At 53.3% G+C, this 13,075-nt stretch overlaps 1 protein-coding gene across 1 annotated transcript in view; it reads right to left on the reverse strand.

The window, feature by feature from the left end:
• The window catches only part of pacrg (PARK2 co-regulated), a 61,165-nt gene continuing 48,090 nt past the window's right edge, over window positions 1–13,075 (reverse strand). Inside the window, exon 5 of the mRNA XM_023832954.2 lies at window positions 1–303. Within this exon, the coding sequence (XP_023688722.1) occupies window positions 143–303 (161 nt within the window). The 3' untranslated portion in view covers window positions 1–142. The remainder of the gene's footprint in view (window positions 304–13,075) is intronic.

Below are 13,075 nucleotides of genomic sequence, written 5' to 3' on the forward strand. Positions count from 1 at the left end.
TAAGGAGTAACAACAGTGCTGCTTTAATGAGGTTCTTTTTGTGCGAGTGGTGCAGCTTGCAGATGTATAACACGGCTTCCCAGGACATGGGGAGAGCGGTGTGTGGTGCGCGGAGCTCGCCGACGGCTCTGTGGAGCACCCCTCAGTTCAGTAGACAGGACTCATACGTGGGGACCATGTACTTGATGTTGATGAAGGAGTCCTCTCCCCCGTAGCGCTCAAACACCTCCAGCGTCTCCTGGATCAGATCGCCGACGTTTTCACGCTTCTGCTGGCTGTAGTCAATCCCATCTCCGGAGTTAACTGGCAGCACAAAGCAGCAGACAGAGGACTTGGAAACAGGCAGGCAGATATGCACATACAGACACACACATAGACAGACAGACACACACACACACACACACACACAGCTACACACGCCTGCATTCCTGTCTTTGTGAGCTCTTCCTGTTGACCCTATTGTATTCTAATTAGTGACCCCTAACCCCCAATCGGCAAAACAGAAAACGTGTTTCTGTTTTTTGTGGAAGCGGATGATGGTATTAAAAAAGATTTTTTCCACACACACACACACACACACACACACACACAAATGCACTGCACCCCACATCCTCCCCCTAGTCTCCCAGGTGACAGCAGGTACTTTCCACTTTCCATTCAGGACATGTATATTATTATGGGATATTATGGGATTCCTGACTTCACTGGAAGTGACACATTGTCCACCCAAGATGCTAGCGAGAGCAAACACAATAACTGGGAGGAAAAGGTGCGAGTTACTCTATCACAATGGGAGATACCCCCCCCCCCCCCACCCCACCCAGGAAGTCCAGTTAGCGGGAACACAGTTAATTGGCATGCTTTGCTAACATGACCTATTTACCTTTACACAATCACCAGTACTGATCCAGAGATCAGTTGAATGAGTGCAGGGGGTGACAGCAGGGACGGATGTGGCCTTTCTCTGCCCCCAATACCCCTGGCCTGGGTGCAGGCCGCTCAGGCTTAATGCCATAGGGAGGTTTGCAAAAGTATAACCTCCCTTCAAACCTGTTTAGGAAAAGTGAGTGCAAATCCCAAACTGCTTGGCCATAAAATCAACACCTGAAAGCAGTAAAAGAGGTGAAGTAGGCCGCGTCCCCACATGACCTGCCGCGAGTGCCGAGCTGGTCCGTGTGACCAGCACCGCCTCTGTGAGGCCACTGAAGATGCCAGTCACAGCTTCATACGACTGAGTGAGCCTCAAACTGCGGAGCAGCATGTGGGTGCTGAGGCGCTGGGCACAGACCCCCTGGGGCTGATGTTCCTGAAAGCTGAAAGCTGTGCACAGTAAAAGCCTCTTTCCATGCCTGCTCACACGAGCGCCCTAAACACTGTTCTTCCGTTTGACATGAGAAATGAGAGAACTGCATGAGCCAAATGAAAGCATTACGAATGCAGGCACTTAACAAACAAAAACAGAGCCCATCCTGGTCATCGGTGCATGCAGAGGAGCCCCAGCGTGAAACGTGGCTTTTCTCTACTTCCACCACCGCCCCCCCCCCCCATGTTGTCACAGCTGTGTAGCACATGCATGTGAAGCCACAAAGCACACCCCCCGTTTGAGTTAACACTCTGCCACGCGGGGACAGGGAAGCACTCTGTGGAGAGGCGGAAGCGCAGTGCATTGTGGGAAGAATCCAGGGGGGACAAAGTGTGTCCCATGGGTGGCCTGGCACTCCTGATGGCTGCAGGGACACAGAGAAACTCTTACAGGTTTCTGGGACAGAGGGCAGCTGGATTTCCCCTGCGGCGACATCCACAACTTGAGTCACCAAAAATCTTTATGAGTGAAAAAATCAACAGGAAGAAACGCAAGTTTAATTTGGCCACACGTTGCTTTGAGGGATGATTCGATCGATGCAGCACAGTGCAATTTTTCGCCTTCTGTAGGAACCCCACGGTACATCTGGCCGGAAAACAGAGAACAGAAGAGGAAGAAACGTGCCTTCTGTGAGCTCTCTGCTTACAGGCGGCCTTACGACCTGGCTGCTTCCCCCATAGCGCCTCTGGCTCCTTCCTGTCGCCATGAGCATGGGGCAGCTGTGATACTGTTTTTCCTGCTCTCAGCAGTGATTTTTGCCCCACCTGTTGAGCCTCTGAGCTCCCCCCATCTCCCAACTGTTCCCCTTAGCTTCAGAAGTGAATGGATGGGGCCCAACCAAGGGGGTAACAGGAGCAACAGCTGCAGGAGAGCCGGCGTTTCCATGTGAACATGATGACCCCTCACTTTATTTGGGGGGAGGGCCCCCTCTCTTTGCTCACAGTAGATTTTCCAGGTAGAAAAAAAGAGAAAATAGAAAAACCCTATTTGCTAATATGCCTATAAAGGGACCCTAAACAGAACAGAAGGAATCACTGTGACCCACAGTAAAAAGCTGCATAGTGACAGCAAATTCTGTCGAAAGCCAAACTCTGCCGCCCATTTTGAGAGAGGAGGCGGAGGACCCCTGCAGCCTGGTCTATGTGACCCTCCCCGGGGGCCGGAGCCACCCGCGCCTCCTCAGTAATCTGCTTAAGCCACTTAGGAAAGCAGCTTACACTAGTGAGAAATGAGGCCTGCTCCGAGCGGCCATGATTATGTGCAAAAGCGAGAGCATGTGATTTGCGGGGGGACAGCCACTATCCCACAATGCTCTGCGGCTGGCTGGGGCGACCGGGCTAGCAGGCCAAGCTGCATTCCTCCAGGGCTCTGGCCCACACTGCTCCAGAGAGACGGGGCCAAGGATCCCATGGCCCCCGGGGCTGATGTTGTCGCTGGCCATGCCAAGCTGGCCCCGGCGAGGGGGGGCAAGGGGACACATGAGGCCCTGGGTTATGATTCCAGAGCCCCCCCATCCCCAGAGCACAGCTGTGGCCACGGTTCACACAGAAACCGGCACCATGCCCACCCCCACTGTGACATTCTTCCCCCTTCCACTGGCTTCCTGTCTCCCACACAGCCGGCTGCAGTGAGACTGGTGGGGTGGGGGGGGGTTGGATCTCCTGAATAATGCCAGGAAGCTGCCTTCTGCCGCTTTTCTTAAAGAATTCAGCTGCTTATCAGAGCCCTTCATCCAAAGCAGCATCACGCGATGTCCTTCACAGGCCGGCCGCTCATACCGAGGCATGTGATTGGCCGGCCGCTCATACCGAGGCATGTGATTGGCCGGCCGCTCATACCGAGGCATGTGATTGGCCAGCTGTCCATAGGCTCATCCTGCATTTCCAGACCTGGGGTTTCAGGCACTTTGTTCAGGTCCATGTCCAGGTACTATGTCATCACACAAGCTGCCACCTTATACATTTGGACAACAACTAAACATGCAAGGAACGGGAGGAGCTGTGAGGGAGAGCTGCGAGAAGCTGTGAGGAGGAGCTAGGAGGAGGAGTTGGGAGGGAGAGAAGTGAGTAGCTGTGAGGAGGAGCTGCAAGGAGAGCTACAGTATGAGGAAGAGCAGCAAGAAGCTGTGAGGAGGAGCAGTGAGAAGTTATGAGGGGGAGCAGTGAGGAGGAGGTATGAGAGCTGACAAAGTGTAGAGCCATCAAAACGGCCTGTATTGATCATCGACACATACTGGCAGCCAGACCTCCATGAGCAGAAGCAGCCCCATGCCCTCGTCCTGCCGTCTGCCAGGACAGGCCAGCAAACATGTGAACATCCAGCATGTCCTCGCTGTAATGTAATGTAATGTAAGGCTCATGTCGGACTTATACCTTTAATGATCCCAGAAGTGCGAGGGGTGACGTCCTCAACCATACGTCTGTGTATGGACTGCTGATGTAATTATGGTGATCTCACCATATTCCTGACCTCATTTCAGGAAGTCCATCTTCACTGTGCTGTTAACACTGCCTGATTTTCACACAGTCATGCAGACGCACCCTTAACCCCATCCCTGGTAGCCAGCTGTGAGGCGGGGACGGGTACGTTGCTGTGGTAACGAGGGGCTGGCAAGACGCGTGTGACAGGAGTGGCGTGTTAATCCAGCCGCGGAGCCCCTCCCTGTGCTTCTACTGCGGTGTGCTAAGATCACCACCTCGGACGTGGACAAAAACGGCCACTGTCTGATGTCCAGAGCAGCCGAGTGGGTCCCCGGTGTGGCTGGGAGAGGCCCGTCCCTGCAAGAGGGAGATGGGCGGGGCCAATTTTCATCTCTCCATTTTCAGGCAAAGGAAGAGGGAGATGGCGGGGCAGGGAGGATCCTGCCGTGGAGGGGCAGGCAAGACAGTGTCAGTGTGCTGTCAGGCCCCAGTCAATGCCCTCACATGTGAACTCATTACTCCAGCTTCCCGGGGTTAGCGGCTGCTCAGACCAGCGATCGATCTCGGCGAGGGACCCGAGGGGTGGGTGGGGGTGGGCACGCGGAGGAGGGGAAAACAAACAAACCACACAGTAGGAAATGCAGGTGCACCCGCACACACACACACACACACACACGCGCGCGCACACACGCACACATACACACACACACACACACACACACAAACACACACACACACACGCGCACACACGCACACATACACACACACACAAGCACACACACACACACACACACACACACATACATACACACACAGTTCACATATTCCTATCAATGAAGGGACTTTCAATTCATTTCTAAGGCCAGAATCCTAACCCTTACCAGGACAACCTTAACCCCTACCCAGCCCTAACTATAAGTAACCAAACAAAATACAAGGTTTATATTGCAGGGACCAAAAATGTCCTCATAAGATATAAAGTAACAGGTTTTACCACATTGTGGGGACATTTAGACACAAACTAATTTTCCGGGTGGAGGTGATGGAGAGGAGTGATCAGCAGGATATGCAGTGTTGGAATGCAGGCTGACTGGGTGTCGGCATCCGAAACGTGACAGAGGGCGGGGGAGGGCTGAGGATGGAACCCAGCCAGCAGGCTTTGGCTGGGTAATATTGGGGGTGGGGCCACTGGCTCGGCACAGATGTCCTTTGTGTGTTGAACACTGAACTCAGTGAGAGACCAGCCCACAATGTTCTGGGCTGTGTAACTGTGTGTGTGTGTTGAAAGGGTAGGGCCTGTATGTGTGTGTGTGTGTGTGTGTGTGTGTGTCGAGAAGAAGGGGCCTGTGGGCGAGTGTATGTGTTGAGAGGGTGGGGCCTGTGTGTGTGTGTGTATTGAGAGGGCGGGGCCTGTGTGTGTGTGTGTGTGTGTATCGAGAGGGCGGGGCCTGTGGGTGTGTGTCGAGAGGGCGGGGCCTGTGGGTGTGTGTGTGTGTGTCGAGAGGGTGGGGCCTGTGGGTGTGTGTGTGTTAAGAGGGCGGGGCCTGTGGGTGTGTGTGTGTGTGTCGAGAGGGCGGGGCCTGTGGGTGTGTGTGTGTGTGTGTCGAGAGGGCGGGGCCTGTGGGTGTGTGTGTGTTAAGAGGGCGGGGCCTGTGGGTGTGTGTGTGTGTGTGTGTGTGTGTCGAGAGGGCGGGGCCTGTGGGTGTGTGTGTGTGTCGAGAGGGCGGGGCCTGTGGGTGTGTGTCGAGAGGGTGGGGCCTGTGGGTGTGTGTCGAGAGGGCGGGGCCTGTGGGTGTGTGTGTGTGTCGAGAGGGCGGGGCCTGTGGGTGTGTGTGTGTGTGTGTGTGTGTGTGTCGAGAGGGCGGGGCCTGTGGGTGTGTGTGTGTGTCGAGAGGGCGGGGCCTGTGGGTGTGTGTGTGTGTCGAGAGGGCAGGGTCTGTGTGTGAAAAGGGTGGGGCCTGTATGTGTGTGCGTGTTGAGAGGGCAGGGCCTGTGTGTATTTGTTTGTGTCAAGAGGGCGGGGCCTGTGTGTGAGGGTGTCAAGAGGGTGAGGCTTCTCTGTGTATGTCGAGAGGGCAGGGCCTGTGCATATGTTGAGAAGGTGGAGCCTGTGCGTGTGTGTGTCAAGAGGGCAGCCCTGCACCCTGTGTGTGTGTGTGTCAAGAGGGCAGCCCTGCACCCTGTGTGTGTGTGTCGAGAGGGCAGGCCTGCACCCTGTGTGTGTGTGTCGAGAGCATGTGTGCATAGGTTTAGAGAGGGTGGGCCCTGTGCGTGGAGAGTGCCAGCCCTGAGGATGCTCAGGCTCAATTCTCTTTGGGGGGGGGGGATGTTGAAAATGTTGCATTTTTAATTTTTTACTCAAACAGTTCAGCTTGCTGTGCTGGTACATTTACGTCTGTGCAGAGTTGTCCTGAGGCCCGTGGTCCACAGCAAGTCACCGAGTGATCAGCGAACCATGCTGAAGGGGGGTTGGAGCCGTACCATGCCAAGGGGAAAAGAGGAGGAGCAGGAAGAGGAGAGGAAGCATGTGGGCCAGTGGAGCGATCCAGGCCCACCTTCGGGGAGCTTCACACCAACACCTGACATTGCTCCTGCACCCTCAGGACACAGAGTGCCGTGACGCACCGGCCTCCAGTGCTGCCTGGACCTGACCCCGACCCCCGAATGCAGCTGGCCGGCCCGGAACAGGGCCGCCAGGATACACGGTGCTGCCTGGACCTGACCCCGGCCCCCGAATGCAGCTGGCCGGCCCGGAACAGGGCCGCCAGCATACACGGTACTGCCCTGCCTCTCCATTACCGTATTGAACTTCTCTGAGATGGACGAGATGACAAGAACAGTTCTATGCGCTCCCACCCCCTAATTACCATTCCAGGCAAGTCGCCCCCCTCCCAGCCCCAGTGATTAAATGCACTTTGCCCTGATAGCAGAGGCTGGCTCTCACTTCGGGCTCAGACGGCAGCAAGATGCGCTCCCTTGTGAGCATGCCCAGTAGGAGTCGGAGTGTCTGCCAGCCCAGCAATGGCTCCCCTGAGGAATTCACAAGCCCCCTCCCGTCTCATTAGCACCCGCTCCTCCACCATACTCAGCAACTTCCAGCCTCCCACCCCCACCTCTCATATACCCCTGTAGCTTAGATTGCTTGCCCACCCAAACAGCCCCCACCTCACTGAGGGGAGCTATCAAGAGGGAGTACAGGGCTTGATCAGTGTTCAAAATATGTTCAGTGAATACTGCGTTCAGTCAGTATTCAGGAAGTACAAGGCCCAGTCAATTTGTGCTCAGTACGCATTCAGTCAGTACTCAGCCCACTCAGCATCCAGTGTATGTTTAGTTGGTACTGGGTCCAGTCAGAGTCCAGTGTATGTTCAGTCAGCACTTGGTCCAGTGAGTGTTCAGTACATGTTCAGTCATTAGCAGCAGGTGTCCCTGGCCACAGAGCAGAGCTGAGCAGAACTGGCCCATCTTCCTGTACAAACATCATTACTTTGCCATGTTAGTTCCACAGGGACAAGTTAGTCAAGCAAATAATGTCAGAGAGGAGGGAAGAGATGCAAGTAGCAGGATGTGTCCCAGGGGGCTGAGGAAGACACACGGCCTGCTAAACAGCATTCCCAGACAGGGAATTTAGAACACTGGGAATGCTAAATGGCAATTTAAAACACTGCAAATGCTAAACAGCATTTCCAAACTGGAAATTTAATACACTAGGAATGTTAACTGCCACACCAGACTGGGAATTTAAACCGCCAGGAATGCTAAATGGCACACTGCAATGGGAATTTAAAATACTACATGTATAAAATTAAACATTGGGCTGCTTCTCAGTCCACCGCACGCAGCCCCTGTCTGCATCTCATTGCACTGCATGCCGCCCCTGTCTGCCTCTCAGTCCACTGCACATGGTTCCTGTTTGCCTCTTACTGCACTGCATACATTCCCTGTCTCCATCTCAGCCCACTGCACGCAGTCCCTGTCAGTTTCTCAGCCCACTGCACGCAGCCCCTGTCTCCGTCTGAGCCCAACATATGCAGTCCGTCTGCGTCTCAGCCCAGTGCATGCAGTCCCTGTCTGCGTCTAGGCCCATTGCATGTATTCCCTGTCTACGTCTCAGCCCACAGCACGCAGTCCTTGTCTGCGTCTCAGTCTACCACACGCAGTCCATGTCTGCCTCTCAGCCCACTGCATGCAATCTCTGTCTGTATCTCAGCCCACTGCACATAGTCCCTGTCTGCGTCTCAGCTCACCAAATACAATACGTCTTTGTTTCAGCCGACTGCACGCAGTCTCTGTCTGTGCCTAGGCCCACCGCATGCAATCCCTATCATAGAAATGATATCAAAGGCTGCGACTGGCCTAGACAGCTGCAGGCAGCAGCCCCGGCCATCTAGAGCACACACGACCCCGGCCCCATGTGGGCACCATGCTGTGTGAGGCCGCCGGCACTTCCCTGGGTTCCTCTCACCTTCCTCTGTTGGGTAGCTCTCTAGGCAGCTTGCTGCAGCAATGGCGATCACTGAGGGCCGTGCAGCCCCACCACGCACACACCTCGCTACATCCCAGGTCAGGACCATTGCCCCCACCATGGCTCTGAGGATACCATCTGCACGAGAATAGGGCAGACAGCCCCACCCACCTGGGGCATGGGGGCATGGGGGTGAGCCCAGGGCAAGGCGAGGATACAGCCATTCGGTGTGACCCCTCGCCAAGGGATAGGCTGGCCTTCAGACACTGATTCCAAGCACAGGCATTATCCACCAGCACTGTGACTGTGTGTCCTAGTACGGAGTACCTGATTAGGGAGATTTGACCAGATTTATGTGTATGGAGGGCATTACTGGAGCCCAATTCACAACCACGGCTCAAACACGCACGGCCCCTGTTGTTACAAAAAATGAAAGGACCCCCTCCTCATTTCAACCTGCCTGCCTGCTTTGAAAAGTTTGTCCTTTTCAAAGTGACGGGTTTTTGCAGAAACTTCATTTAAAACAATTTGGCCTCGCCTGAGCCTCTGAGCAATCAGCATTCACTCATCAGAGCATCGATAGGCATCCCTCTCCAATCAATGCGTATGAGTAGTTTATATAGGAACTGCACTCCTGGGGGGGTGCATGCAGATTAATGAACAGTTATTTTTCCATTGTTGCTCTCTGTGTTGAAAGGGGGAGTTTGATCCCGGGACCTGTGTTTGTTGGGGGGGGGTGGGGGGGGGGGTCATTAAGGACTCTGGGTTCGTGGGTGGGAGGGGGTGGACCTGTAATTGCTCTAGTTTCATGTGACTCCACTGTCAGTGATCAATGTCTACTGTGTTTACTGCCACGAACTAGTCGCCGCAACACGAGAAACAGAAATGACCAGGAAATGAGTCAAATGTCCAGTGGGGGGCGTCCTGACGCGGCTGGTATTAGTGACTAAAGGGTTAACCCAGCAAAACTATAAAGGACTTCATGAAGCTCTACACTGGCATATCCTCTGGGGTGCATAAATTCATTAAAAGTCAAATAAAAGAAATAAATCCTCTTAAAAAATGATTCTCCCGGAAATAGGAGATACCAGAGGTTGGTTAAAAAAAAAGACATGAATTCCAATTATGTGACTGTGAGAGTAATCAATTAGAAAGCTGGCCAGTGCAAATATGAAGCTGAAAGATGCAAGAAGGGTCTGTTACAATGGCCAGGCTCAGCCCGGCCAAGCAATTAGTGAGACAAGGCCCAGGGGAGCCACCCAGACAGGGATCAAAACAGCTTGTTGTCAGGTGAATTATCCTGCAGGAGGTGCGACAGAAAAGGGACATGCTGGCAAAGAGAGGTAAGCGAGACAGGGAGACTGAGAGAAAGAGAGAGACAGAAAGAGAGAGAGATAGGTAGAGGGCGAGAAAGAAAGCCATGAGTTACAAAGAGGAAATGAAAGATTGTGATGCCCCCCCCCCCCCCATGTTGGGGCCCCTGACATTCAGGCTGTCCCACAGATCCCATCTGCACCCCTTCTCAAGTTCAAACGCAGCCATATCTGCAAAAAACATGACAGGGTGTTATGGCTTAAAAGGCTTCCTGCATCCTTCATGTGGCAATATGAAGCCAGTTTGTTCTCCATACACACAAAGACCCGGATAGGTACTCACCGTACACAAACACCGGGAGAGATATTCACCGTACACACAAACACCGGGAGAGATATTCACCGTACACACAAACACCCAGATACATATTCACCGTACACACAAACACCCAGATACATATTCACCATACACACAAACACCCAGATACATATTCACCATACACACAAACACCGGGAGAGATATTCACCGTACACACAAACACCGGGAGAGATATTCACCGTATAAACACCCAGAATAATATATATCTGCTCTGAAAATCATCAAGACCCTGTTATTCCCAGGCTACCAGAAGCCACACCTTCTGCCACATCCGGGCCACCCTCCCCAAAGGGCTGAACTCATGATCTCGACACTGCCCACCACCGACGGGACTGTGAGTAGTTCACTGCAGATCGCCGGTGCAGGAGGGCCAGCTGGTACCGGTCCAAAGTTATCGTAAGCAAGACCTCAGCCGTCAGTCAGTGAGGAGTCTGGCAGTTTGGATATGCCACTTGTACCAGAAGACCAATTACAGCCCCTTCCCAATCACCACTTAATCTCTGCCCAGGCAGGCCCCTCCTGAATTCACTCGCTGTTTTAATCCCTGCGGCGGCTGCTATCTTCCGAGGCGCCGGGCCCCCGCTCACCATTCAGCTGCCTTGCCTGCAACCTCCCCTAAGCAATCTTGTTTCTCGGCCTGCCGCTCACTCCGTCTCTCTCACTTTTTGATTTAACCCGAATGTGATCTTTCCTAACCCAATTTTCTACGCGTGAGCACGCCCCGACTTCCAAAGAGTAAATACATCCTAGCCGTGTCTGGTGCTCTCAGGTTCCCCACCAATTTCACCTTTAAATACCAAGGAAGCTAAACAATGTAAATCAAGAAGAAGAAATGAGATTTTTGTTTGGTGAGAGTGAGTGTCAACAGAATGCTTTTCATAAACATGCACGTCACTGCTATTTACCCCTCAGCAGTAATGTGCATTACTCAGAGTGTGCGCGCAGTGCCGAACGACATGTGTGTGTTCATGTGTGTTGATGCAATGTGATGCGATACCTGGTGGGCTCCCACACGCCACAAAGAGGTAGTAGGGTGAGTGTTCACCCCAGCATGGGGGTGCTCCCCATGCACACACCCTCCCTGAGCTGGTGATTATCAGGAATGCCAGGAGGGGGCCAACTGCCCTGGAGCTTTAATTCTGCATAGTTGCTGATGGGCACAATGCTTGTTTCACTGTTCATGAGGCCTGTGATTCGTGGGGTCTGTGACACATCCCGGCGTTGGTCAGGCGGAACTCTCTCCCATGACTATTGATGTGGCACTACTGAGAAACGCCCCCATACAGAATGATACAGCCCGCCATTGTAATTGGGCGCTCTGTTACTGTCCGGCTGTCACCGGGTGGCTAACGATCCCTGTTCGTAGCAGAGGTGGGGGCTAATTTAATAGATCACCTCCTGTCATGGCACCTTCTTAATTCTTAAAACTTCCTTGAGATGGAAGCCATTTATCACACTCAGATCTGGGTCTCCTCTTTTTGCAATGTCCAGGGCAGTTTTAGCAGGCTTCTCCAGACAGGCCGAGGTCCCGCCCCCTCTCTTCCCGTGGACACTGTGTAGCCTGGGCTGATGAAGCAGGAGAAAAGTGCCTATTTCTCCTTGATTCCTCATATAAAAAAGGTTGTGGGTGGACCTCCCCCTCATCTACATCCTGCTCAGATGCAGCTGTCTGGAGACTGCTGGGCAGTTCTCAGGTGCACCAGGAAGCAAGCCCATGATTTGCGATCAAGCGTATATTGGAAGCTCTGTCCATGGTCAAGGCAGGTCATAAATAGTTGATTTGGAGCAGCAGGACTCTGCCACAGGCACAGACTGATGCGAAGGACTCAAAGAAAAATGAGAAATACATTCATAATAAATATATTATCAATCTCGTCAATCACCCAATACCTGCTATGTCATATTACAGGAATAAATAAAGGCATAACCAGCTGGCCAGTGATCGGAGAGCTGTAGAAAGTGCCTGTTGTGAGTTGCTGTAACCTGTCCTGTGTCAACTTCTGCTGAGGATCTGGCAGCTATGCCACTGACCAAGGACATACTAAAGGTAAGAAGTGCTGACTGGACAGTCTCAGTACTTTCAGTGTGAGTGAGTCTGCACATGGATGTCTGTGTCAATCAGACTCTTGGCAGGAGGTCCTACCCTTGCAGCCTTGCCTGACACAATCCACCCCCTGTCCAGGAAATGCCCAACCCCCGCATGGTGCAGGTAATTCCAGTCAGTAGCCAGCAGTCACATAAATGCATAGAACTTGAAGTTGTGCCAACAGACAGCAGCCAAGCACCAAGCAACAAGTCCCAGAGTGCAGAAGACTGCCAATGGTCCGGGCCGTCACTGGCTCCCACGCATGGGAAAACTGCCAAAAAACACCATCAGAAACCATCAGGAAGAACCAAAATGTCAGGGTCGCTTACGGCTCCTATGCATGTCACAGAAAGAGAAGGGGAAACGGTTTTGATTTTGTGCTTTGCGGGTGCTGAGGAGTGTACTTCATGTGGCAGGGTCATGAAAGTTTAAGATCACCAAGCTATGGGTCACACATTCCAGCTGCTGCTTTATGAAAGCACTTACCAGACCTGTCACTGAAATACACAGTATAGTAGGCAAGTGCAGCCACTGCCTGCCCTATGCCACTGTAATGAGATGGATGCAGAGCAGAGCCTTCACTTGATAGGAAAGGTGGATGAAGTGTGGGCTTGTCTGTTGCTAGCCGCCGGTCCAGCAGGAATATGCAGTGTAGGCTTGTCTGCAGCCGGCCACCAGGCCAGTAGGTAGATGCAGTGTGGGCTCATTTTCAGCTGGCCACTGGGCCAGCAGGCAGATGTAGTGTGGGGCTTGTCTGTTGCTAGCCGCCGGTCCAGCAGGAATATGCAGTGTGGGCTTGTCTGCAGCCAGTGCACCAGGCCAGCAGGCAGATGCAGTGTGAGCTTGTCTGCAGCCGACCGCTGGGCCAGCAGGCAGATGCAGTGTGAGCTTGTCTGCAGCCGGCCACCAGGCCAGCAAGTTGGTTAACAGTAGCGAGGTTTCTGGGAAGGAGGCTGAAGGATTGCTGACGGCAGAGACTCTGACAATCGGTGCTGCCCCGAGTTTAGCCTCGACATGGCAGACAGAGCACTGGGAGGTGGGACAGCTGA

This window comes from Paramormyrops kingsleyae, chromosome 14 (assembly GCF_048594095.1).
Source record: "Paramormyrops kingsleyae isolate MSU_618 chromosome 14, PKINGS_0.4, whole genome shotgun sequence".
Lineage (NCBI taxonomy): Eukaryota > Metazoa > Chordata > Actinopteri > Osteoglossiformes > Mormyridae > Paramormyrops > Paramormyrops kingsleyae.